The following is a 22816-nucleotide window of genomic DNA, read 5'->3' as shown; positions in this document are numbered from 1 at the left end:
GGTGATAAAACGAAACAAGGATTGGGTTACTTTCATACGGCAAACTTGTGTTTTTATTTTTGCACTGAAATATACATCTAAAAATTATGTAAAATGTATAAATAATTAAAAAATAACTGACATTTTTTAAACGTATGATTTATTCATATATTGATTCAATTGATTTAATTGATTTACATTACATTAATTTACATTTTTATTTGGTGAAGACTCTTATGTAATGGCGCAAGAAAGAAGAAGAACAGACTGTTGAATTCAACAACATAAAACCAAAGACATTCATGTCAGATCCAAAAAGCTAAAATTATAATAGAAGCTGTTGTCGTGATCTATTAGTATTAGCAGCAGCATCAGTAGTTGTAAGACCACTTGCTACTTATGATGATGATGATATTGTTTTGTTGTTGTTGTTTCAGAATATCAATATGTCTATCAGTGCGTATATCAATGTATACCTACTGATCAACAAACCTCATACAGAAATGATTAACCACCCATTAATTGTGTTTTTATACTATTACCGTGTTTGTCTAAGTTACTGTGATACCTCACACCGCCTCTCCAACAACGTTTCTTGCATGCGGAACCTTTCATTGCTCAATTTGTTTCCACCGGAAGATATTGATCGAATGTCCTTTAGGGGGAAGTGGTCCCTGCGTTTGTTGCCACGTCGGAATAACACGTCGATAAGCGGGCGGATTCCGCTAAGTAAAGATATACGACTTGTTTTATCGGGGTAGTTGGGGACTTGCCGCAGTCATGGTGAGTAAAATTACTTCGGGGGTTCTTCAACTTATCATCGGTGCCTTATTTTCATCGCTAGTTGCTGACGTGCCCTACTAGCTTCCTCGTTAGCACACCGGCTAACGCAGAACGGCTGCAAAGTGGCGCTTAAACTAAATTTTGTTGTCATCTCACTTTTAAACATATTTTCCAATCGCAGGTTTCCGTCATCAACACGGTGGACACCTCGCACGAGGATATGATCGTAAGTTATTGCTGGATTTTACCCTCACAATTTTATCCATCCGTGTCACGACGCTAGCGTTAGCATTTCTACTTAGTTTTCAGCTGTAGATTCTGGCATATTGTGCATAGGCTTAAAATTAAGATATATGGTACGTAATTTATGATTTTCATCCCTCTTGCCATTTTAGCCTGAGGCATGAATTAAACTTTAGTCGAAGATTTTGAATGGGGTTGGCATGTTGGCAGTGTTGCCATGGCAGCTCAAATGTAGAGAACGTCAAAGACGTTGACATTTTCTTCATTTTTTGCGAAATATAGAGACATCCGCTAAGTTTGACGCTGCTCAGTGCGTTTTTTAAGCATCAAGACCTACAATCTACGAAGTGTATGTCCAGGTCAAGGCTTACGTTCTTTTTTTAACATTGCCATAGTTTGCAGTTTGTAATGATCATGTTAGAACACCTACATTTTAATATATATGTGTAACAAATTGGCACTCGTATTGACTAATTCTTAAAGTATCGGATACAATGGTGTCACTGCTCTTTGCACTCCAGCATGACGCCCAGATGGATTATTATGGGACCCGTCTGGCCACCTGCTCCTCAGATCGCACAGTGAAGATCTTTGACGTCAGGAACGGGGGACAGATACTGGTTGCAGACCTCAGAGGGTGAGATACTACATTCACCAGAAAACTTAGCAAAGGCTCACATCAAATTCAATTTTTAATCTGATATATCAAAATTATTTCTAAACTGTGAGAAAAGGAAGCAGTTGCTGTCATGTCAGATCTGAGCCGTTAAAGATACATTTGCGCATGTTCAGTCACGAGGGTCCAGTGTGGCAGGTGGCCTGGGCTCACCCCATGTTCGGCAACATCCTGGCCTCCTGCTCCTACGACCGCAAGGTCATCGTATGGAAGGAGGAGAACGGAACCTGGGACAAGATGTATGAGTACAACGGACACGAGTCCTCAGGTCAGTGGGATGACCCTGTGCAGGTCTGACCTGCCTGTCTCTTTGACAGTGATCTTAATGTACCCAGGTTATGCACCCATGAATACACACGCACACACCTGCTACTATTTTATTAATATTTAGATTTTGACATCAACAACATTCATTTCATCATAAAATGTTGTCAATTTATCGGTACATTCCCGACAATATCTAAGTAAAATCCAATTTATTGATTATTTGATGAAAGTTTGTTGGCAATTTTACTCTTAATTTCTTGCCAATATATGTATGACATTTTTCACAATTTTGAAAACAGAATACTTTAATAGCTTTATTTTAACGTATCTTTTTATTTATTTATTTATTTTTATTAGAGAAATGCTAGCAAAATAAAATCCTGTCACTGTTTTTATTCAGGTTCTGTGTGGAATACTTTGCTACTCTGACTGGAGTTATTTGTAAATGGATGCAAATCCAGGTTTGACCTCAGAACCCTCTTTGTTGAGGCTTTCTCTTTCTTTTGTTTGCATTATCTCAGTGAACTCTGTCTGCTGGGGTCCATACGACTTTGGCCTCATCCTTGCCTGCGGCAGCTCAGATGGGGCCATTTCTCTCCTATCCTTCACCGGAGACCAGCAGTGGGACGTGAAGAAGATTAGCAACGCACACACCGTAAGTCATTTTGACTTCGTCACAGTGAGAGTTAAACCTCCTTCAACAGCGTTCAGGACGCCCCATGCACTCACTGTACTGCCCCTGCTCCATTGTAGATCGGCTGTAATGCCGTGAGCTGGGCTCCCGCTGTGGTTCCGGGCAGTCTTATCGACCAACCGTCAGGACAGAAACCCAACTACGTCAAGCGTTTTGTCTCGGGGGGCTGTGACAACCTGGTGAAACTCTGGAAGTATGTTCCCTTCATTTCTTAACCGTGTCCCAATGCCACTGTGGAAATACTCCACCCAGTACCTAGCTGCTGGTATGACTTCTAATATTATTACAACCATTGATTTGTGTCTGACTTCCTGTCATCAGAGAGGAGGATGGCCAGTGGAAGGAGGACCAAAAGCTGGAGGCCCACAGTGACTGGGTGAGGGATGTAGGTTGGGCTCCATCCATCGGCCTGCCCACCAGCACCATTGCCAGTTGCTCCCAGGTGGGTTGTGTCCCAGCAGTAGGGTGGCTGAAGAGTGATCCACTGATGCCTGAACACCTGTAGACTATCGTACTCTCCAGCAGAAGCAATATTTAAGGGATTATTGCTTTCCTGAGCAGTTTGAACTATAACATAAACGCGAAAGGGATCAAACCTTTTATTAATCCTGTTGCCTTCTGTTGAAACATTGCCTTTAGAACTTCTGTCTCTTTGAGTCCGTCTTCTTCATTTCCTTTCGGATTTTCCCTTCAGGGGTCACTACAGCAAATCAGCCACCTCGAACTAACCCTATTTTCTGTATCCTCTTCTCTCACACCAACTGACTTAATGTCCTTTTTCACTACGTCCATAAATCTTCTCGTTGGTCTTCCTCTTCCCGCCTGGAAGTTCCATACTCAACCCTAACCCTGACAATATATCCTCTATCCTTCCTCTGTACATGACCACACCATCTCAATCCAGCTTTCTGACTTTATCTCGTAAACACTCCCAAAGACAACCGCGGCATCTGATCTCCGCTTCCTGTTTTTTTTTTTTTTAATGCCACTGTCTCCAAACCATACAGCATTACTGTTTGCTCTCAAATCTCCGCAACAGGTTGTCCATGTTAATGGAGTTAATAATGGCAAACCTTGGTCTCCCCCTGCACTTAACCCACATATGTCAAACTCAAGGCCTGTGGGCCAGATTTGGCCTGCAGTGGGATTACCTTTTTGCCCGCAGGATAATGTTTAATTACTATTAGTGCTGGCCTGCCAATATGTTGCAACCACCATTAATACTACATTAAGTCCCACCATGCACTATGAGTGCTATGGCAGATTTTAACTGCCATAGAAGTTAGAATCTTAATCTTAATTTAAGATTAAGATTTTAACATTTTGGCCCATTGTATATTTGACTTTGTCACCCCTGACTTAACCAAAAAGAAACCACACAGGCCCCTGCAGGGCGCAAATATATCACTAGAGGGCAGTAGACAGATGACAGAATCTGGCAAAGAGGAGCCTGGTTTCATCTCGGCTGTAACACCTGGTCTCCTTGTTTGCCTCCATCCAGGACGGACGGGTCTTCATCTGGACATGTGACGACCCAGCGGGAAACACCTGGACAGCCAAACTGCTGCACAAGTTCAATGACGTGGTTTGGCACGTCAGCTGGTCCATCACTGGGAATATCCTGGCTGTTTCCGGTGGCGATAACAAGGTACACTCGCTGACGCGGTAACCCGACAGCTGATTTTGATGTGTTGTAAATGAGGTGTTAACTAACCAAAATATTAAAAGGAAACCCACATAACTTCCATATAATTTTGATGTTCAACATTTTGCCTTTCACTTTTCTGAATATCAATCAGGACTAAAATAAACATGATCATTAAAAGTATTTTATTTATTAGCATCACTTCTAGTATTTTTTTAGCACCTGTCTCTCACTCGTTCTCCAATGCAGTAAAAGAATCTCAGCTGAAGTGTGATATTTTTCCCAGCTGTAGTTTGTGGTGATACCAGGGATTTGGGAGAGGGATCACATGACCCAGAGAGCTTAATCTGATGTGTGTGTGTGTGTGTGTGTGTGTGTGTGTGTGTGTGTGTGTGTGTGTGTGTGTGTGTGTGTGTGTGTGTGTGTGTGTGTGCGTGTGCGTGTGCGTGTGCGTGCGTGTGTGTGCGCACTTTCCAGGTGACTCTGTGGAAGGAGTCCCTGGACGGTCAGTGGGCGTGTATCAGCGACGTCAGCAAGGGCCAGGGGGCCGTGTCCAGCATCACAGACACACAACAGACCGAGCAGTGACACACACACACAATTCAAGCGTTGACAGTAAAGGACACTTTGTCTGGAAACATGCTCATCCTCTTCGACTCATCTGCCCCACGCCCTCCAGCGTTGCTACTTCTTGCCCTGTTGGGACTCTTGATGCCTCTCAGCCCCGGACGCTCTCCTCCCTTGACATTCCACCTCCAGCTGAGGAGGAACACAATCTGCCTCCGGTCAGTACAAGCTCTCCACTTAGCAAGAACCTTGTTTTTCTCCTTCTTCTTCTTCCCCTCCTTCGTTGCATTTGGAACTAAATCGAGAGTCAGACCGGACACAGACAATTCCATGATTCTGCCACCTCTCTGTTGGCATGTAGATGAATTTGATAATTATTACGTTTCAATCAACAAATTTCCTTAAACTATCAATAACCGAGACAAAGGAGGTGAGCTGCTGTTTCTAAATGACGTCTTACAGTGAGCAACCACATTGCCACGGCAACCACAAAGCAAATTGTCAAGCTGGAGAGACGAGCATGAAAGTATAATTGTACATCGTTTTGAGTGTTTTCAGAAACAGGGAATGCGTTTTCATATTTTATGTAATTAAATTACCTAAGATTCAGACAATGAGTTGTGTTTTTATTCCTTTGTTCGTCAATATATTTTTCTGGAAAGTTTTTAAAACCTTTCTATTATTTCTTGAATTAGCAGACTTCATCTCAATACGTTTGTTAATGTCCTTCAGTTTGATATGAGGATTGAATTAAGATATTTTTAAAGGTCTCAGCACTGTCTCAAATCTCAACATCAGGACTTACATTGATATTAAGGCTAAAATCAGCCAAATTTGAATTTGAGTATGTATTATAATATTAGAATTGAATGGGGTTTACACTGTAAAATGTGTGACAGTAATTTGTCAAAACTTTTCTTAAATCAGATTTAATCGGTTATAACTCATTAAGTTTAAAGTGTTTATCTCACCAAATTGATTGCATTTAGGGCTAATTACCAGTGTATTTATAATTACTAATTTTCTCTTAAATTGATTTGTCATATTTATGAGTAATTAATGCAACTTTTTTAATGCTAAGCAAAGTAAAATCTCCAAATATGAAGGTGATTTGTTGCCGGTTTGAATGGAAAATTGAGTTTGAAGAAAATGAATAAAACAAGTGCCTCCCAGTTGTCTCATAACCTAACAGCGCTTTTTTCCTTTTTTTTAAATGTTGGCGTGACATTTGAAATAGTTCCTGGCCATCGGTCTGCACTTTCAGTCTCAGCCCTTCAGTCTAGCATGACGCATCTTTCATTCAACTCAAATGGCCTGTGTACTTCATCTTTTAATAATTCAAATCATTATCAAAAAGGAGAAATGCCGTGTTTTTTTCACAAGTAGAAAAAATCAGTGATCACTATCCTGTGGAAGTGGAGCTGGAGTTAGATCAAGACATTCCCCAGAGGACAAAATCCTGGGAAAAGTATGGCTTTGCTCACTGACTCCACTCCAATGACATTCAATCAAGGGTTTTTGTAGCTGAGGTTGCTGCAGGCCCTTCAGACGGCAATTTCAGGGTCACCATCCCGGGTCCACTGCTCTGACAAGTGCTGTCATTTATTGATACCAAATCCGGAAATTGCAGCAAAGACAGGGTCTTAGACTTTCGGCTCCCGAAACAGCAATCTCTATATATGTGAGAAAACAACGTCACCATGAGGCTGGTGAAGGAAGGGAGCACTCAAATGTGACGGTTGAATAACAGAGAAGAAAAACATTTACAACCTCAAAAAGTAGTTTACCTTGAACGAATAAGAGAAAAATAAGGAGCAAACAAAATATAAAACTTCTCTTAACAGCAAGTATTTTTCTATATGAGCTGAGATAAAATACCCTCCATAGATGGAGGGTATTTGTTTTGTTTCTTTACTGTGTCTCCTCCACTTATAATGCAACTTGAACCTTAAAATATGATTACGTGACTTAACTGCATTGATTCAAAATTGTCCAATTGAGAATCTTGATGCATCTTCGAATCAATAATTTTCTGAACCCCTATGGTCCCCTGCGAGTGGTTTGGGGACTCTGGCTCATAATACATTTGATTCACAAATCTAAGGAAAAATGAAAACACCATTTTAGTTTGCGTTCATTATTTATTTGATTCATTTCAGTCCCGTGTCAAATTTCCTTATCGGGGGCACAAGTATGTTAATTCCTTCAGATAAAACTGCAACTCCTTCAGTGAAGCTGGAACTTCCAGCAGCCCTTTTGTGGATATTTGACACCACAAGGTTCCGGTTTCCCCTCCTCTCCCCTTCTCTCCTCCCCTGACAACCCAACAGAGGAGCTTTAAAATCCTCCGACACGCCTGCCAAAGTCAAAAGTCTCACCTGTTCTCTCCCGTCTCTGTTTCTGAAACCCTTCTTTTAATCTACCCATCAGCATATCTTCTTGTTTTCTTCCTCCTTCCTCCACCCGCTCCTCTGCTTCCTCTCCATCTTTCCACCTGCACGCCAACATGAGTCTGAGCCGAACCAAGCGGATCAGCTCGAGCACCTCTGTCCGGATGGGCGGCTCCCCACGGAGGCTGAGCGCTCAGGGCGGCTTCAGTGGCATCTCCCTAAGCAGCAGCTCCCTGTACGCGGGCGCTAACGGCCACCACCTAGGCCTTGGAGCTCCTCTGGCCTCCCTGTCCGTCAACAAGAGCCTGCTGGCGCCCCTCAACCTGGAGATTGACCCTGGCCTGTCCATGAGCCGGGCACATGAGAAGGAGCAGATCAAGAGCCTCAACAACCGCTTTGCAACCTTCATTGACAAGGTACACCAAACTCCCGTGTGAGAAAAAAAAACTGACCTGATTAACTTTTTGACAAGTAGCAATGAATTTGTCATATTGAATTCCATTTAAGTGTACCATGTTGATTTTCTGGGCTTTCCAGGTCAATTGCAGTTATAGAACCATATGATAGGATATATTAGAGATTACAGTTATAATTTAATCATATCATTGCCATTAAAATCCAGCTATTGTAGCAAGTGGAGGGTCCTTAAACATGAAAAACGTTGTCCTGAAAATATAATGAGTGGATTTTTCCAGGATTCACCTACAACATCCTCATGAAATTAAAATCCAGGTGGAGAGACAATGAGTTAGGATCTGTTCTTATTTCCAAAGTGAGCACTTAAAACTCAACATGCCCCCTCCTGGTCATGTAGCATCAAGGTGCGTGTCTCAGAATGAGTTCCATTCAGTCAGGTGTGAGTGTACTTGCACTGCATTCAGTGAATTCACCTATGTGTCCGACTTGTATTATTATAAACAAGGAATACGTGAAAATCTTAATGTTTACACCATCAAGGGTTGAAATTTGTCAGAGCGTGATAAAAGATTGTCAGTTTTGTCCTATGTGTATGATTTATTTGTAATAATATCCTGTCAGAAGATGTGTCCCTAAGAGGTGCTTTTAAGGTGGCTAAAGTGGCAATTTAGAAGGCAACCCTAAAGACTAGAAAGCCTTTAACCCTCATATTATGTTAAGGGTCAATTTGACCCATTTCACCCATTGACCCAATGGGTCAAATTGACCCTTAACATAATATGAGCGTTAAATGAGTTTCATGAAACAAAATGAGGGAATCAAGTAAGACACTTCAAAAACACTCTTAGTGTGGGACAATGATAAGTTCCCTAAAATGCAATATAATACGACTTATTTTTGTCCAAAAAAGGTCGAAGTACTTTCGAATGTCAAAATGAATAGAGTATGCTCCTTTTTGCAATTGGTTCTTATTTCAGATTCTCTCCACTATGAGCTCAAATGACTGTTTTGAGCCACTGAGAGTTGTGTAATGTACGCGCTGCTTGGAGGTCCCTGAAGGAGTCTGGCTTCACGTTTCCCACAGGAGAGGCGACTGGCTCTGCGATAATGTCAGACATCGATACCCTACTTGGGGGAAAAATTGTCGCTTTCTCACGGCGTTGGTGACACACCCTCACAATGGATGCTTTGTCGGCTTCACACATCATCACAGATGCATTTTAGACAGCGGGCCAGGCATGTAACACACTCGACTTGTCGTCCGGTTGGATTCCAAATTAAACCTAATTCACCACAGGGGACTGTGACTTAACAGTGCTCCAAATTTCACGCCTGTCCTTCAAATATCCTTTTTTATCTCTTTTTCAAAGTGTAGCTCCCCAGTCAAATGCTAGCCTGAAACTGAATCATTGTGAAAATCTGCATGTAAAGTTTGTCATAGGTTGTGGAAAGACATAAAAATAAGATGGTCCGTTATCTCAAAACAGGTTTCAATGGTGCCTCGAATGGTGAGAAAACATTCAAAGGCTCGACCTTCCACCCTGAGTGAGATCTGACTTCCCAGCTACCAGGAAACAGGAGTCCCTTTTTGCTCTTTTAGTGCAAGAAAGGCAGGTGAAATTTAAACCGGGCACTCTCTTGAAAACCTATGTTTTGTTTCAGTGTGAGAGCAACAGACACAAGCGAGCATGTGGTTTTAGCTTCCCGTTTTCGCCAGCCCAACCTTCGTGTTTTTTTTCCATTTGTTTTTGTCAATGCAAAATTTTAAGGTTTGTGATCTTTCGTAACTCATTTTATTCTCTCGATATGATCTAAAACCCTGCTCACATAAGTGATCTTTGGCAGAGGTGATATAAGCCACCAAAAGGTCTGCCAGTGTGTTGCTAAATCTGAAAGACTTAATAATGTGCACAATGCATTTTTGTAGCACGCAAAATACCCTGATAGGTTTCAAATTGGTCCGTAGCTTTGTATTTGTAATCCCAGGACTTGGCCACATAGGAAAGAATATCCATGCATCCATCTTCTCCCACTTATCCTGCACTCAGGGTTGCGGGGAATACTAGAGCCTATCCTAGCTGTCATCAGGAAAGAGGACTGTGGACTGTGGAAAGAATATCATAATACCATAATATTCATGAGCTTCAGTTATGTTAAACAAAGAAGAAATATTGTAACAAAGATATAATAAATATAAATAACACTAAGTTTTATACTAAGTTTTCATACACACTGTGATGTTCATCATGTATGTGTGCGTTTGTGTGTGTGTGTGTGAGAGAGAGGGCCTGCACGCGGGAATGCGTGTGTATGTTTTTTTTGTGGTACCACTGAATCACACTGCAGCAACCCAAACTCAAATCTGACATGATATTTTCTGTATTGAAAAGATTTATGAGCCAATGTTTTGTATCCTTATTTTGTTATTTCAAAATAACTCATGATATCATGATTATTATCAATATATTACCCAGCCCTATCTGATCCCACTGTAGTAGAATAGATTATACGCTTGTTTCCTTGCTGAAGTCTTCTTGTCTTGGCAACTGGTCTTGAATTTCTTCGCTTGAAGACGTTTCACCCCTCATCTGAGAGGCTTCGTCAAAGAAGCTTCTTGGATGAGGGGTCTTCAAGTGAAGAAATTCAAGTCCTGTTGCCAAGACAGGAAGATTTCGACAAGAATTCAACATGACCCGGATGACTGACAACCTCCACTTGTTTCTTATTCTTTATGTCTTCTAATTTCAACTTAAGCGATTTTCAATCAGTCAATCAATGCGGTAAACTGGTACCCCCGCACCTCTCGTATTATTAAACATGATGAAATGTAAGCCAGCTGATATAGAATTTGACCTTGCCATCTCTGTGGAACCCGAACCCCTCCTGCCCTCCACCTCAATTAAAAATTAAAAAGCTGCTTCCCCCCTGCAGAGCAGCAGAGTAAGCGAATACGGTCAGGTGGCAGCATGCTCACCTACATCCAGACGGCTTCAACTAAACTTTGACAACAATTGAAAAAACAATCAGATAGGAGACGTTTGGTATTACTGAAAGTTGGGTGTCAATGGTGAAATGTGGAAATCCAGTTTGGTTGAATGTGAAACATCTGCGTGGCTTTTTGCTGCGTGATTTGTTTGCGTTTCCACCAAAAAAACAAAAACGTTCCCCATTGTGTTTGTGTCCTTACACACAAATGCACGCACGCAGGCACATGTATACAACAATGTCTAAATGAACTGTATCCTATCTATCAGACTGCAAATTATGTGTTAGCATTACCATTAGCTTCTAGCGCTAGTACATGATTGCATTAGCATCTTCATGATTCTGCGAAAAAAGGTATCAAAATTAGACAGTAAATGGTGAGTTTTCGCCGACTAAATAGCAAACGGGTGCTAAGAATTGTTTTTCTGCTTTCTTTACTTTTAACTTGTCCCTGACGAGAGGGAAATGAGCCTGTAAAACATCAGAGAAGTGGGGGGAAAAAATACAGTGAATGCATCAGGTATTTGACTCAGCCATTAACCTCTGAATTAGCGGGTATTCAAGCTATCTGCCCCATTTCACTCAGTAGGGCAGTAATAGAATCAGGTCAGACATGGTTTACTTCTGTCACAGACGAGTATTATTGAAGTCTGTAATGAAGGCGAGCTTTGTGTTGGAGGGCATAATAGGCTCCGGATCTCCGGCTGCAGGCAGGAAACTCGAACTGCGCAGATCCGGGGCCTGGAACACAATCCCGTGTTGACAATGGGCTGGAGCGGGCTATCGGCTGGAGTGACACCGATTCCATACCCTTCAGGTTATCCAGGGAAGGACTTTATTTATTCATAAATAAAAATGTCCCCAAGGCTCCTATAGCTTTCTTGGGTTTCGTTCGTCACCACTCTCACTGTTTGCTAAAACATCTTTACACTCTTGGGCTGATGTAAACAAACATGGGTAATGTGGGATTTAAAATTTGAACTTGACATCAGCATTAAATGTTTCGCATTTGTGAGAATTATGCCAGAGCATTCAAAAAATAATCGAGTGACTTTAACAACGACAATTGACGATGAGCTCGAGCTTGGTCTTCTTTGATGCCTGCCGTCATCAGACTGGATGGAAGCAATGACTTTACTACTTCATTACTTTCCACGTCTGATACTCTACTTCATGCAATGTTTTCACTTTTGTGCTATTCTTTTATTAGCATGGTATCTAAATAATATGAATAAATACCTGTTGTAAATATTGTAGTAATTGTTCTTGTAAACGTTGTTATTTGTCCAACCTGTCTTCTGTGCTGTGCCTTTTGCTGCTGTACCACTGGTATTTCTCCACTGTTGGATCTTATCTTATCTTTTTATTTTCATTAAATTCACCACCAATTAATTTTTTGACCTTGTCAGTGAGCGGCAGGTGTGTAAGATGAATGAGGGACTCCACCATATTTACACCCTCATTTGATTGGTCGAGTGCCTTGAAATTACGGAAACATTACCTTTCTTTTTCTTCACTCCCACTGAAATATCATACTTCTAACATGTGTCTTGTGTGTCCATCTCTGCAAAAAGCTTGCATTTCTGCTGGTGTCATGGCATGCATGTGATTTGGTGTCCAGTTAGGACTGGAAAAATTGTTACTGCAGGATAAAGCTGTGATATTTAGGAGCAATTTCTAGAATAACATTGCATGCTCTGTCCCTTGATTTTTACATCCCTTGTCGTGAATAGTGAATAAGCCCAATGATAACGAGGTATCCACGATTTGGAATGAAGAGACATCGTCCTGCCAGCTATCTCACTCTTCCCTCCTTTACCTGGACCAGGTTCGCTTCCTGGAGCAGCAGAATAAAATGTTGGAGACAAAGCTGGAGCTGCTGCACGGCCAGGAGGTCAGCCGTTCTAACGTGGAACCCCTGTTTGAGGCCTACATGGCAGGTCTGAGGCGCCAGATGGACCTGGTCAACAATGACAAGATCAAACTGGACGGAGAGCTGAGGAACATGCAGGGCCTGGTGGAGGACTACAAACACAAGTGAAAACTGATTTTATTCTTAAAGCAGGAAGGAAAAAGATCAACGTGTAGTTTAAAAAAACATTTGAAAACAATACAGGGTGGAAGTTTAGATGAACTTATGATTTTACTGTTCATTGTCAAGCAAACTTATTATTGTGCATGTGCGTGTGTGTGTGTCCTTTCTTTAATCTAGATATGAGGAGGAGATTAACAAGAGAAACAACTTGGAGAATGACTTTGTCATCCTGAAGAAGGTCAGCTGACAGGCAGAAACACACACACACACACACACACACACACTCATACACGTGGACATGTTCAAATTTACTTAACTGCTGCAGGTGCGCTGAGTAAGTTGAACCACTCTATTGTCATTTTCCTTTGTTTTGTCCCCTCTGAGCGATTTTATCAATCCGAACCCATAAACATCATGAAAGACTCATGAAAGGGTCAGTTGTCAAGGTAACAACACTAATGCAGTTTCAGGAAGTCCTACTTCGCAAAAGAGGACAGGTCAGTGCCGCGGAGGTTTCCCAGTCTTTTCCAGGACACCGATGTAAGGTTCCTCAAATTCAAGGCCTCTACATAAGAGATTTTATATCACATGATCTTAGATCTGTGAGGAAACAGGTGTAATGGAGATGTGTTGGAAGGCTTTGGTTTCTTTTGTGCGTTTGTACTTTCTTGAGTGTTCGGGGAACAAGATGTGTGCGTGGTGTGAGTGGAGATTACGGTTTCAGTAACATGGTTGTTAAAAAAAAAAACTGACACAACAATGTACTTTGCTCTACATTTTTAAAAAACGCATTCAGTAAAACCTTGGTGTAAAACGTGTCTTTCTGTGTGTGTTTATGCACATTCAGGATGTGGATTCAGCATACCTGGTGAAGGCAGACCTGGAGGACAAGGTGGGAGCTCTGACTGATGAAATCAATTTCCTGCGGAATGTCTACGAGGAGGTACTGAACATCCAAGACTCATCCAAACACACACTTTGTGTAAATCCCATCATGTGACACCACCCTCATTGTTTCAGTTCTTTGAAAATGACAAACTCAGGCCTTAAATGTCTCTAATAGATGTCAAAATAAATGCATCCTTTGGTTTCTGCAACACACTTGCTAATGTGCCTACACACACAACCACATACACACAAGCACACACAAACACAGACACACACATCATGAACATAATCTTAGTCACAGCATCCTATCTGGCAATGTTTTTTTTATTTCTATTTCCATCTCGCCACTTTTACTGCTGTTGTCCTATAACAACTTGTCAATAGCAGCATAAATCCATACACACACACTCTGTCTTGGTTGTCCATCGTGTCCAATGATGACAATCCTGCCTCTGCTATTTGTGAGTCTTGCTGTGTCTATAGAATCCATCCCAATCTACACTGTCTGCCGCAGTCAGAGCAGGTGAATCCACAGGCTGGGGATGTAAATATGGTGCTGGCTTCATGTCTCCTTGTTCGTTTCTTCATCCATCTATCCGTTCGGTCCTTCTCAAGTCTGTGCACTCCTTGTTGGCAGAGCCAACGGCATGGTGGAGCGGCGTGGTCCATCTGGGTTAGCTTCAGGCTGAACTTCTTCATCAGGATTTTCAGTTGGTCTTTGTATCGCCTTTTCTGGCCACCCTCAATGCGGTGACAAAGAGAAAATTGGCTGTGGAAAACTTTCCATGCCAGGGGATTTTTGGGCATCCTGATGACATGGCCAACCCAGCGGAGTTAGTGCTGGCCGACTAGGGCCTTGATACTGACGCAGTTGGTCTTGCGGAGTATTTCTGTGCGGGAGACATGGTCTCTCCAGGATATACCCAGGATGCATTGTAGCCATCTGATGTGGAAGGCCTCGAGCATTATTATGTGTCGTGCATATAATGTCCATGTTTCACAACTGTAGAGGAGGGTTGTTAGGACTTTCGCTTGGTAAACAGACGTTTTAGTGTGGAGGTTGTGGTGTTTGTTCTGGGAGACCCTATGCCTGAATCAGCCTCAAGATGATGATGCTTGATTGATCAGGTTTTGTATCTCCCTTTCTGTGCTTCAGTCATTGGAGAGGAAGCTGCTGAGCTATTCAAAATATTCTGTAATTGCAAGGAGCTTGTCTTAGATGGTGAACGTTGGTGGGTGAGGTGGGAAAGTAGGTGCCCACTGGCACAGTACCTCTGTCTTTGTGATATTTAGAGAGACTCAGTCTACAACTCGAAGTGCTTCTGGTGAGTAGGCCACAACTGCGCAGTCGTCTGCACACTGTAGCGGTTAGTAGAGGTTATTTTCATGGCAGCCTGAATCCTTCTGATGTTAAAAAAAAGCTTCCATCAAACCTAAAGTCCTCTGTAATCTCACTGTCCTTCTTGATATTAAAAAGTACTGGAGCAAGGACACATCCCTGATGTACACCAGTACAGACCCTAAAAGGTTCAGATTGCTTGCCTCCAGTAGCGACAGATGCCATCATGCCAACGTGGAACTGCTGAGGGTGTGTAACAAATGTTCTTGTGCAGCCAAATTTCAGGAGGGTACTCCCTGTTAACAATGTCAAAAGTCTTTGGCAGGTCAATGAAAGACTTAAAGAGGTCCTGGTTTTGTTCTCTGAACTTCTCCTGAAGTTGCCAATAAAGTTGACTTTGACTTTAAAAAATATACATATATATATATATATATGATTGTGACACATTAGCCTTTGATGTCCACCATCAGAGGAACAGCACATGTTGGATGTTTTGGAGAGAAGGTCAGAGAAGCCAGACTGAGATGGTTCGGTCATGTACACGGGAGGGATAGTGAGTATATTGGTATACAGATGGTGGAATTGGAGCTGCTAGGCAGGGGGTCTAGAGGAAGACCAAAGAGAAGATTTATGGGGAGAGAATATGAAGTTAGTTGGTGTGAGAGAGGAGCATACAGAGAATAGGGTTAGATGCAGATGGTTGATTCGCTGTGGTGACCCCTGAAGGAAAAAGCCGAAAAGAAAAGAAGAAAAAGCCTTCGATGTCTATTACTCATTCTGCAGGGGACATAGTCTTGACTGGAGCTCACTCCTACATGTCAGCCACTTCTGCCGGGGTGAAGCTGATGTGGAGTTGTTGAGTTCGACACGGTGCGCTGCATGCTTTTGCTCAAGTATGGTGGTGATAACACACACACACACACACATACACACACACATACAATATCAAGAAGTGTTCAAATTGCAAAAAGTGTAAAATGCAGTTTGTTCTTGTCAAAATCTTCTTGTTTTGGCAACTTGACTTTCTTCACTTGAAGATGTTTCATCTGAGAGGTTTCTTCAGTTCCAATGACCCGGGGGGTTCCAAATATAAGTGTCAGGTTGTTGGATGGGGCTAGATTATGGTGGCTTGTGTAAATGGAAGAGTTGATCTGCAGAAACTAGGTGTAAGGGGGGTTTCTAATGGGGGTTCGTTGGAACAAAAGATCAATTTAGTGGGATTACTTTGAATGTGAATAGGTAAAGCTAAAGGAGGACCGCAGAGTCATGTCCAGAAGTGGTAGCTCTCCTGTGTTGGGCCATCCATTTGTGCAGAGGTTGTTTGGTCTCTCCAATGTAGATGTCATCACAATCTGTGCAAGTGACAGCAAACACCACATTATCTTGTGCCTGGGTGTTTTGTCTTTGGGGTGCACAAGTTTTTGCCTGAGGGTGTTCTTGGGTTTGAAAGGTACTGGTATGTAGTTTTTGTTGAACACACTTCAGAGTTTCTCCGAAACACCAGCCACAGACTGTATGATGGTGTTTTTTCATCTGTTGTTGTCTTCCTCCTGTTCTATGTTCCTGCTCTAGTGGTTTCTGATTTGGAAAAAGTCCAAGTAGGGTAGCCACAGGGTCTCAAGGCTTTCCAAATGTGTTGCAACTCAGTCTTGCTTCCTTCGACAGTTGGTGGGATGTTCTTGGCCCGGTGGTGTAGAGTTCTGATTACCCCCTGTTTGTGCTCAAGGGGATGGTGTGAGTTGAAAAGTAGATACTGGTCAATGTTTATTGGTTTTCTATAAATCTTGATGTTCGACTTCTGTCCTGTTGGATGTGAACACAACTGTCCAGGAGTGGGAGTTGGTCTGCAGTGACATCCTCCCTTGTGAATGTGATGTGGGCATCGATCATGTTGAGGTCAGTGGTGAACGCTTCTACCTCATTCTTCTTGATCTTGACCCATGGGTCATCTACATACCTGAACCAGTGGCTTGGTGGCGTTCTCCTGAACGAAGCAAGGGCCTAGCTCTCAAACTCCTCCATGTATAGGTTTGCCACTATGGGGGATACAGGCGAGCCCATGGCACGTCCATGTTTTTGCCGGTAGAAACCGCTGTTGAACTGGAAATAGGTGGTTTGTAGACAAAAGTCCAGTACAGTGCAGATATGATCAGTGGAGAGTTTTGTTCTATTAATTAGGGTGTTGCCCTCAATGAGATGTTGCCCTTATATTCAGAAACTCTCATAAGTCGTTAGAACTGAAGAGGCCTCTCGGAAGAGTGGTGAAAGTCCAGTTGCCAAGAAAAGAAGATTTCAACAAAAATTCACTGTGACCTGGATGACTGAGAATCTCCACAGACAAAATGCAGTTTGAATTATAATTATTAATATCTTATACTACTACTACTAATAATAATAACAATAATAATAATAGTGATAATAATAATAATAATAATAACGGTAATAATGATAATGATAATAATAATATGGTAATGAAGAAAAGACAGGGAATGCAACAGGAGTGAAAATATCTTAATTTTATCAAATTCTTTTAAATGTCAAAATTTAAGATATATGCATGAGCTAGAATTGAGTAAAGAGATTACTTGACCTCATAATACGACACATCAGGATTTTCATTTTTGTTTTGTCTCTTAAGATTTGAAGCTTTAAACTCTGCAAGAGAAAACATTGACACACAATTCCCTCCGCTGCAGTTACTTTAAATTAGGAGCTGATCTTTAAAGACAAGCAACTAGTTGCTTGTTGTAATTAAATATAGACAAGAGCTCGGGTTTGAAAGGGACATGATATTAAACCTTCTCATTTTTAGGAGCTGCGGGAGCTACAGGCCAGCATTAAGGACACATCGGTGGTGGTGCAGATGGACAACAGCCGCAGCCTGAACATGGAGCAGATAGTGGCGGAGGTTAAAGCCCAGTATGAAGAGATTGCCGCCCGCAGCCGGGAGGAAGCCGAGGCCTGGTACAAGAGCAAGGTGAGACTTATTACCTTCCCCTTTCTTCATCTAAAATCACAGATTCATAGAAGCGGAATAAAATTTACACCACATTTCTCTCGCCTGCCTCAAATTCAACCCTTGAAAAAAAAAACATCAAAATGTGTTAAAAACAAAAAAATGCAGAAAAAAGATGATTAAGCAAATAATGATGATTCTAATCATTCTTTTCTACTTTCCCTATAATGTGTTCTATTTTCTACTCCAGGCATTCACTCTCCTCATAGATTTTATGATAAATTAATCTTTAAGAAAATAAAATAAAAAACACTTGTGCCAGGGGGACAATATTTTAAGGTTTCCTATTTCAAGTCCTTACATGATCATCGTACACTGCTTTTGTGGGATGATGGATTTTTGCAGGGAGGCCCTGGTGATGACAGCCATGATAATAATGATAATAATAAAACAATTCATATTTACATTACAGGACTCTAACTTCACTTTGACATCCAAATGTGTAATCTGTTATTTACAGAGTGAGTAGATTTGGTTATGCCATCAGCTTTTACTGTTTATAATAGTTATCTTAATGGTTAGTAAGAATGCTATGTTTCAAAATTTTAAACATTCTTTCATGTATCAGCTGAAAATGTTTTTTGAAACATTGAAAGATGATTTCTAACTCAGTACATCATTAGCCTTCATATTGAAATGAAGTTTCTGTTCCATTTTATCCTGAAGCTCTTTTTACATGAGTTCAGGGAGTTCACGCTGCCCTTTAGTGGTCTTAACTGAAATTACATAGCGATGTAGAACAATTGGATGGGGCGATTTGAATTTTTTTTTTTTTTTTTTTTTTTTAAATGCCCTCAAAAAAGAATTTGGATAACTGAATATGATAATGAATATTAAACAGAAAATCGCAAATGTAAACTAAATCTGTCTCCCTGCAGTTTGACCAGATGTCTGTCCAGGCCAGTCAGTACGGAAACGAGTTACGTGTGGTGAAGGGAGAAGTGGCCGAGGTCAACCGTCTAATCAGCCGCCTGCAGAGTGAGATCGAGGCCGTCAAAGCTCAGGTTGGTGATGGGGGAAGCCAACAGGTCTCCGAGTAGTGCTGCCTGTTCTCGGTTTTGTGTACCGAAGCTTTGTGAAGTTAAAGTTTATCGACATGGATGGTTTGGATAATCCTCATTTAAATTGATTATCTTTCTCTGAAATACTTTTGTTGACATGTATTTACAAGGCACTGTATTGACAGATTTATAGAACAAATCGAAGGGAAACAGAGTGAATTCAAAATGTAAAATAACATTATATTATTATGTGTGCAATATATTTGAAAAGCATTTTTTGCTCACATGGGCCTAATGAGGAGGTTGATAATCTTGCTGTCAAAAAGGAAAATATTGTCTGAAACCGATGGAAATTAAGACAAGAAAAAATGTAATTAATGTTCCCGTTAATTTGATGGAATACATTTATTTGGTTTAAGATGTCCCAACAAAATCTTTCATCCACATCTCCCAGCATAAGTTCATATAAGACATCCAGCATATATTTAGATTACCTAAATTGAAATCCAAGTACTGAATTCAGTAAATGTTATTTACAAGCATTGAATACATTTGAGAAATTCCCGTTACATCGCACACTTCACCGAGAGCCCTTTGACTTTTCCTTTCAGTTCACAGTACTAAAACTGTGATTTTAGTCCCCAGCAGTTATATTTTTGGCTTTTATTTAAATAGTATTTTAATGTTAATATTTTCCGATTTTTTCCCTTTAAAGTTTATTAGACTTTTTGTTCCAATTCCATATTTTTTGTTATTGTTACTTTTCATATTGCCACCATTTAACCAACAAACAGTCAAATGCCATTAATTTAAGATGCTGGATTAGAAATCTTTGCTGGATTGGAAAATCTTTTAGGCTCGTGGAATTAATTCAAGTTTCAGGTTTGAGTTGTGTCATCGTCTAAGAATGTCACAAGGATTTTCCACACTGAATGATATTTTGCCCTGCTCAGCGCGGAAGCCTGGAAAACCAGCTGGCCGAGGCGGAGGAGCGAGGAGAGCTGGCTGTGAAGGAGGCCAAAGCCCGCACCCGAGACCTTGAGGAGGCCCTGCAGAGAGCCAAGCAGGACATGGCCCGCCAGCTCAGGGAGTACCAGGTCAGGCAGGAATAGGCTGCTCATATAGCCGTACAACACTTTCAGACTGTAAGAAATTCACCTTCTGTTCACCCACAGGACCTGATGAATCTCAAACTGGCTCTGGACATCGAAATTGCCACCTATAGGAAGCTGCTGGAAGGAGAGGAGGACAGGTGAAATTGGGATGGACCAGGCTTTGGATCTGTCTGTTTTTACAATAAAGGAACTGGTTAACTGTTTCTCCTGTCCCGCAGGCTTGGACAGCAGTCCATTCTCAACATCCAGGCCATTGCTAGCTCCAGTAAGTAACCACTAGTGGGCCCCAGGGAGGTAAAATCTTTGCCAAACACTTGGTCAGATGTGGACGCCTTCAATCCAATATTTGGAGTTTAGCTGTAGGGGAAGAACAAAAAAGCATATGTACAACAAAAGCATATCAGCATGTTCTGATAAATATTTCTATTCCTGCTGGACATTTCTTTGGAATTTAAACCAAATGGAAGTATTCTTCTTCCATTTTCAATTGTATTTCTGTCATTTGGCAGTTTTGCCATTTGAAGGATGGGAAAGAGTTGGGAAAACTGGAGAGAATAGTGCAATGCTTAATGGTTTAGAAACAGTGACACTGAAGAAAATACAGGAAGAGGAGTTGCCTTGAGGCCTCTAGGCCTCCTGCCTGGCAGACTGAAGAGAAAATGTATGAATGTAGTGAAAGAGGATATGAAATTAGTTGGTGTGAGAGAAGAGGATGCAGCGAACAGGGTTCGATGGAGGAGGTTGATTCGCTGAGGGGATCCCTGAAGGGAAAAGCCCAAAAGTAAAGAAGAAGAAGCAGCCGTGGTAATAACAGGGAAATCCAGATCTGGCCCTCCCAAAAGAGTTGGGCTGATATTTTTGAAAAAAATAATCCCTAAACAGTCAAGTTATTATGATATTATTAATGAAACGTAGTTTAATTCTTTTGTAAAAGTCAGACAGAATTAGGTGGGGCTTGGGTCAACTTCCCCGAAAATCAAATCAAATATACAAATTAGAAATGTCCCATAAAAGAGAAAAATATCAAGAAATGAGGAAGAATAATGACTGTTTTTTTTTTTTTGCAAATTATCATTTGTTTAATGATGATTTTATCTCCCTCCCTCTCCATCTTGCCCTGCCACCGCTCTCCCTCATCCCCTCACTGTGCTCTCCCGCTCTCTCTTGCTCTCTGTCTTTTTCTTTCCCCCTGACTCCTTACCTTTCTCACTTTGTCACCACCACGGCACGCCACTCTCCAGCCAAGAGCACCAACGGGCCCCTCCACAGTAGCACCGCCTCTTCTCCCCCAAAACTTCTCATCAAAACAACTGAAACCAGGGACCACAGCCGATACAGCTCATACTGACTGACGCACACATAGGCAAACTCAAACAGACACATGCACACTACTAACTTTTAGAAGAATCAGAGAAGAAATGAAGGCGATATGCATCTAAGTGATAAAATTTTTCGCTGTTTATAGAGTATTTTACACTGTTTAAACACTTCAGCTTGTTTCCCTTTCATGTTTCATTTACACTAAATTTGGGAGTTAGATTTATTATATGCCAATTTCTGGTGATGATGTTACTCTGTATTATAGACCAGAGGATCCTATGGTGTAAACTGAGATTAGAGGGTCAAACAGACAGTTGTGAAGGAATCAAGGTATTTAGAAATCAAATCAAATATCAAAATGATTAGGAATAGACTATTTTACCAAATTATTGACTTTACTTTTACTTAAGTGCAGATGAATATGCTGAAAAATAATATAAACGATATATATATATATATATGCATCAAGAAATCCCCTAAAAAAACATCCTCAAAATTGGCCAAAGATGATTCACCAAAAGATACAAAAAGTATCACTTAAAATGTTAAGGGAAGTTACTCTTTTGAAAATAAATTATTAAAAAATAATGCAGGAAGAAATCATCCTCCAAAAATAAAGCACATCACCTTTAGACTGTGATAATCCCTTGAAGAAAATATATTTTTAACTATTTATATGTATTATATATATTATATAAATAAATATGCAGTTGCAATTCCCAAAGACTCTGAAAATTCACACGAGCATAAAATCCTGAGAAATTCCCCTAAAAATTAGCATAAAATCACTGAACCATTGTCATGATTCACTTACAACTTCGGCAGCAGGGTTAAAAGATTTGTTTATTTTAGGGACTTGAAAGGTTTGTAGTCTTGTTTCTCTTTTTTATGTCATGTGTGGTGAATATTTAGTATTTCATGCAAATCACATCCAAGGGTTGGTATTTTAGGTATACTTTTCATTTAAAGTGATGTTTTATACACAACAGACTTTTGTGACTTTCGGCTGGACTTGACTGTTTACTTAACTTTTCAAAAGATGATAAATTCTTATTATTCTAATTATCTTATCTAAAGATGTAACCTCTAGGAAGAAAAATAAGCTACTTTGTCTTAATTCTGCTAACACACATAATAAACAAGAATTATCAAATGAGCAAACTGTCTCTCTCTCTCTGTTTCCTTAAAAAATAAAAAAAAGTATTTCAGTTGAAATTCTTTATAAAACTTAATGTAAAAATAAAGAGAAAAATAAACACAATTAATCATAAACGCAAGCGGAATCGTGACCAACACGTGAGGGGGCGGTTTGCTTAGTAACGGTTGGCTCCCAGGAGCGCGCGGGCGGAGGGGGGCGGTGTTGTGCGCATGCCGGCCCTCCTCTCTCCTCTGATTGGTCACCGCTCTCAGTTTTGGCGCCAGTGTTAGCGGAAGTCTCACCAGCGGCGCGTCGGTG

At 41.0% G+C, this 22816-nt stretch overlaps 2 protein-coding genes across 2 annotated transcripts; both read left to right on the top strand.

Annotated features, from left to right (window-relative positions):
* Nucleotides 1-620: 620 nt before the first annotated feature.
* Nucleotides 621-5465, top strand: sec13 (SEC13 homolog, nuclear pore and COPII coat complex component). Its single transcript, XM_086150186.1, has 9 exons — nt 621-762; nt 944-988; nt 1527-1642; nt 1798-1949; nt 2470-2603; nt 2702-2835; nt 2964-3084; nt 4144-4290; nt 4765-5465. Exons 1-9 carry the CDS (start codon nt 760-762, stop codon nt 4873-4875), a joined length of 963 nt encoding a protein of 320 aa, XP_086006312.1. The 5' UTR covers nt 621-759; the 3' UTR covers nt 4876-5465.
* Nucleotides 5466-7245: 1780 nt separating this feature from the next.
* LOC147232989 (keratin, type II cytoskeletal 8) lies at nt 7246-22512 on the top strand. Its single transcript, XM_086148883.1, has 10 exons — nt 7246-7660; nt 12475-12683; nt 12859-12919; nt 13529-13624; nt 17721-17885; nt 18803-18928; nt 19879-20022; nt 20101-20177; nt 20259-20305; nt 21282-22512. The coding sequence occupies exons 1-10, from the start codon at nt 7361-7363 to the stop codon at nt 21386-21388; spliced, it is 1332 nt and encodes a 443-aa protein (XP_086005009.1). The 5' UTR covers nt 7246-7360; the 3' UTR covers nt 21389-22512.
* The last annotated feature ends 304 nt before the right edge of the window (nt 22513-22816 follow it).

The sequence above is a fragment of the Fistularia commersonii genome, chromosome 7 (assembly GCF_037954325.1).
Source record: "Fistularia commersonii isolate RoL2024-O1a breed Wild chromosome 7, RoL_Fcom_v1.0, whole genome shotgun sequence".
Classification (NCBI taxonomy): domain Eukaryota; kingdom Metazoa; phylum Chordata; class Actinopteri; order Syngnathiformes; family Fistulariidae; genus Fistularia; species Fistularia commersonii.
The sequence above is the reverse complement of the archived record's forward strand: the minus strand, read 5'-3'. Positions and strand labels throughout refer to the sequence as shown.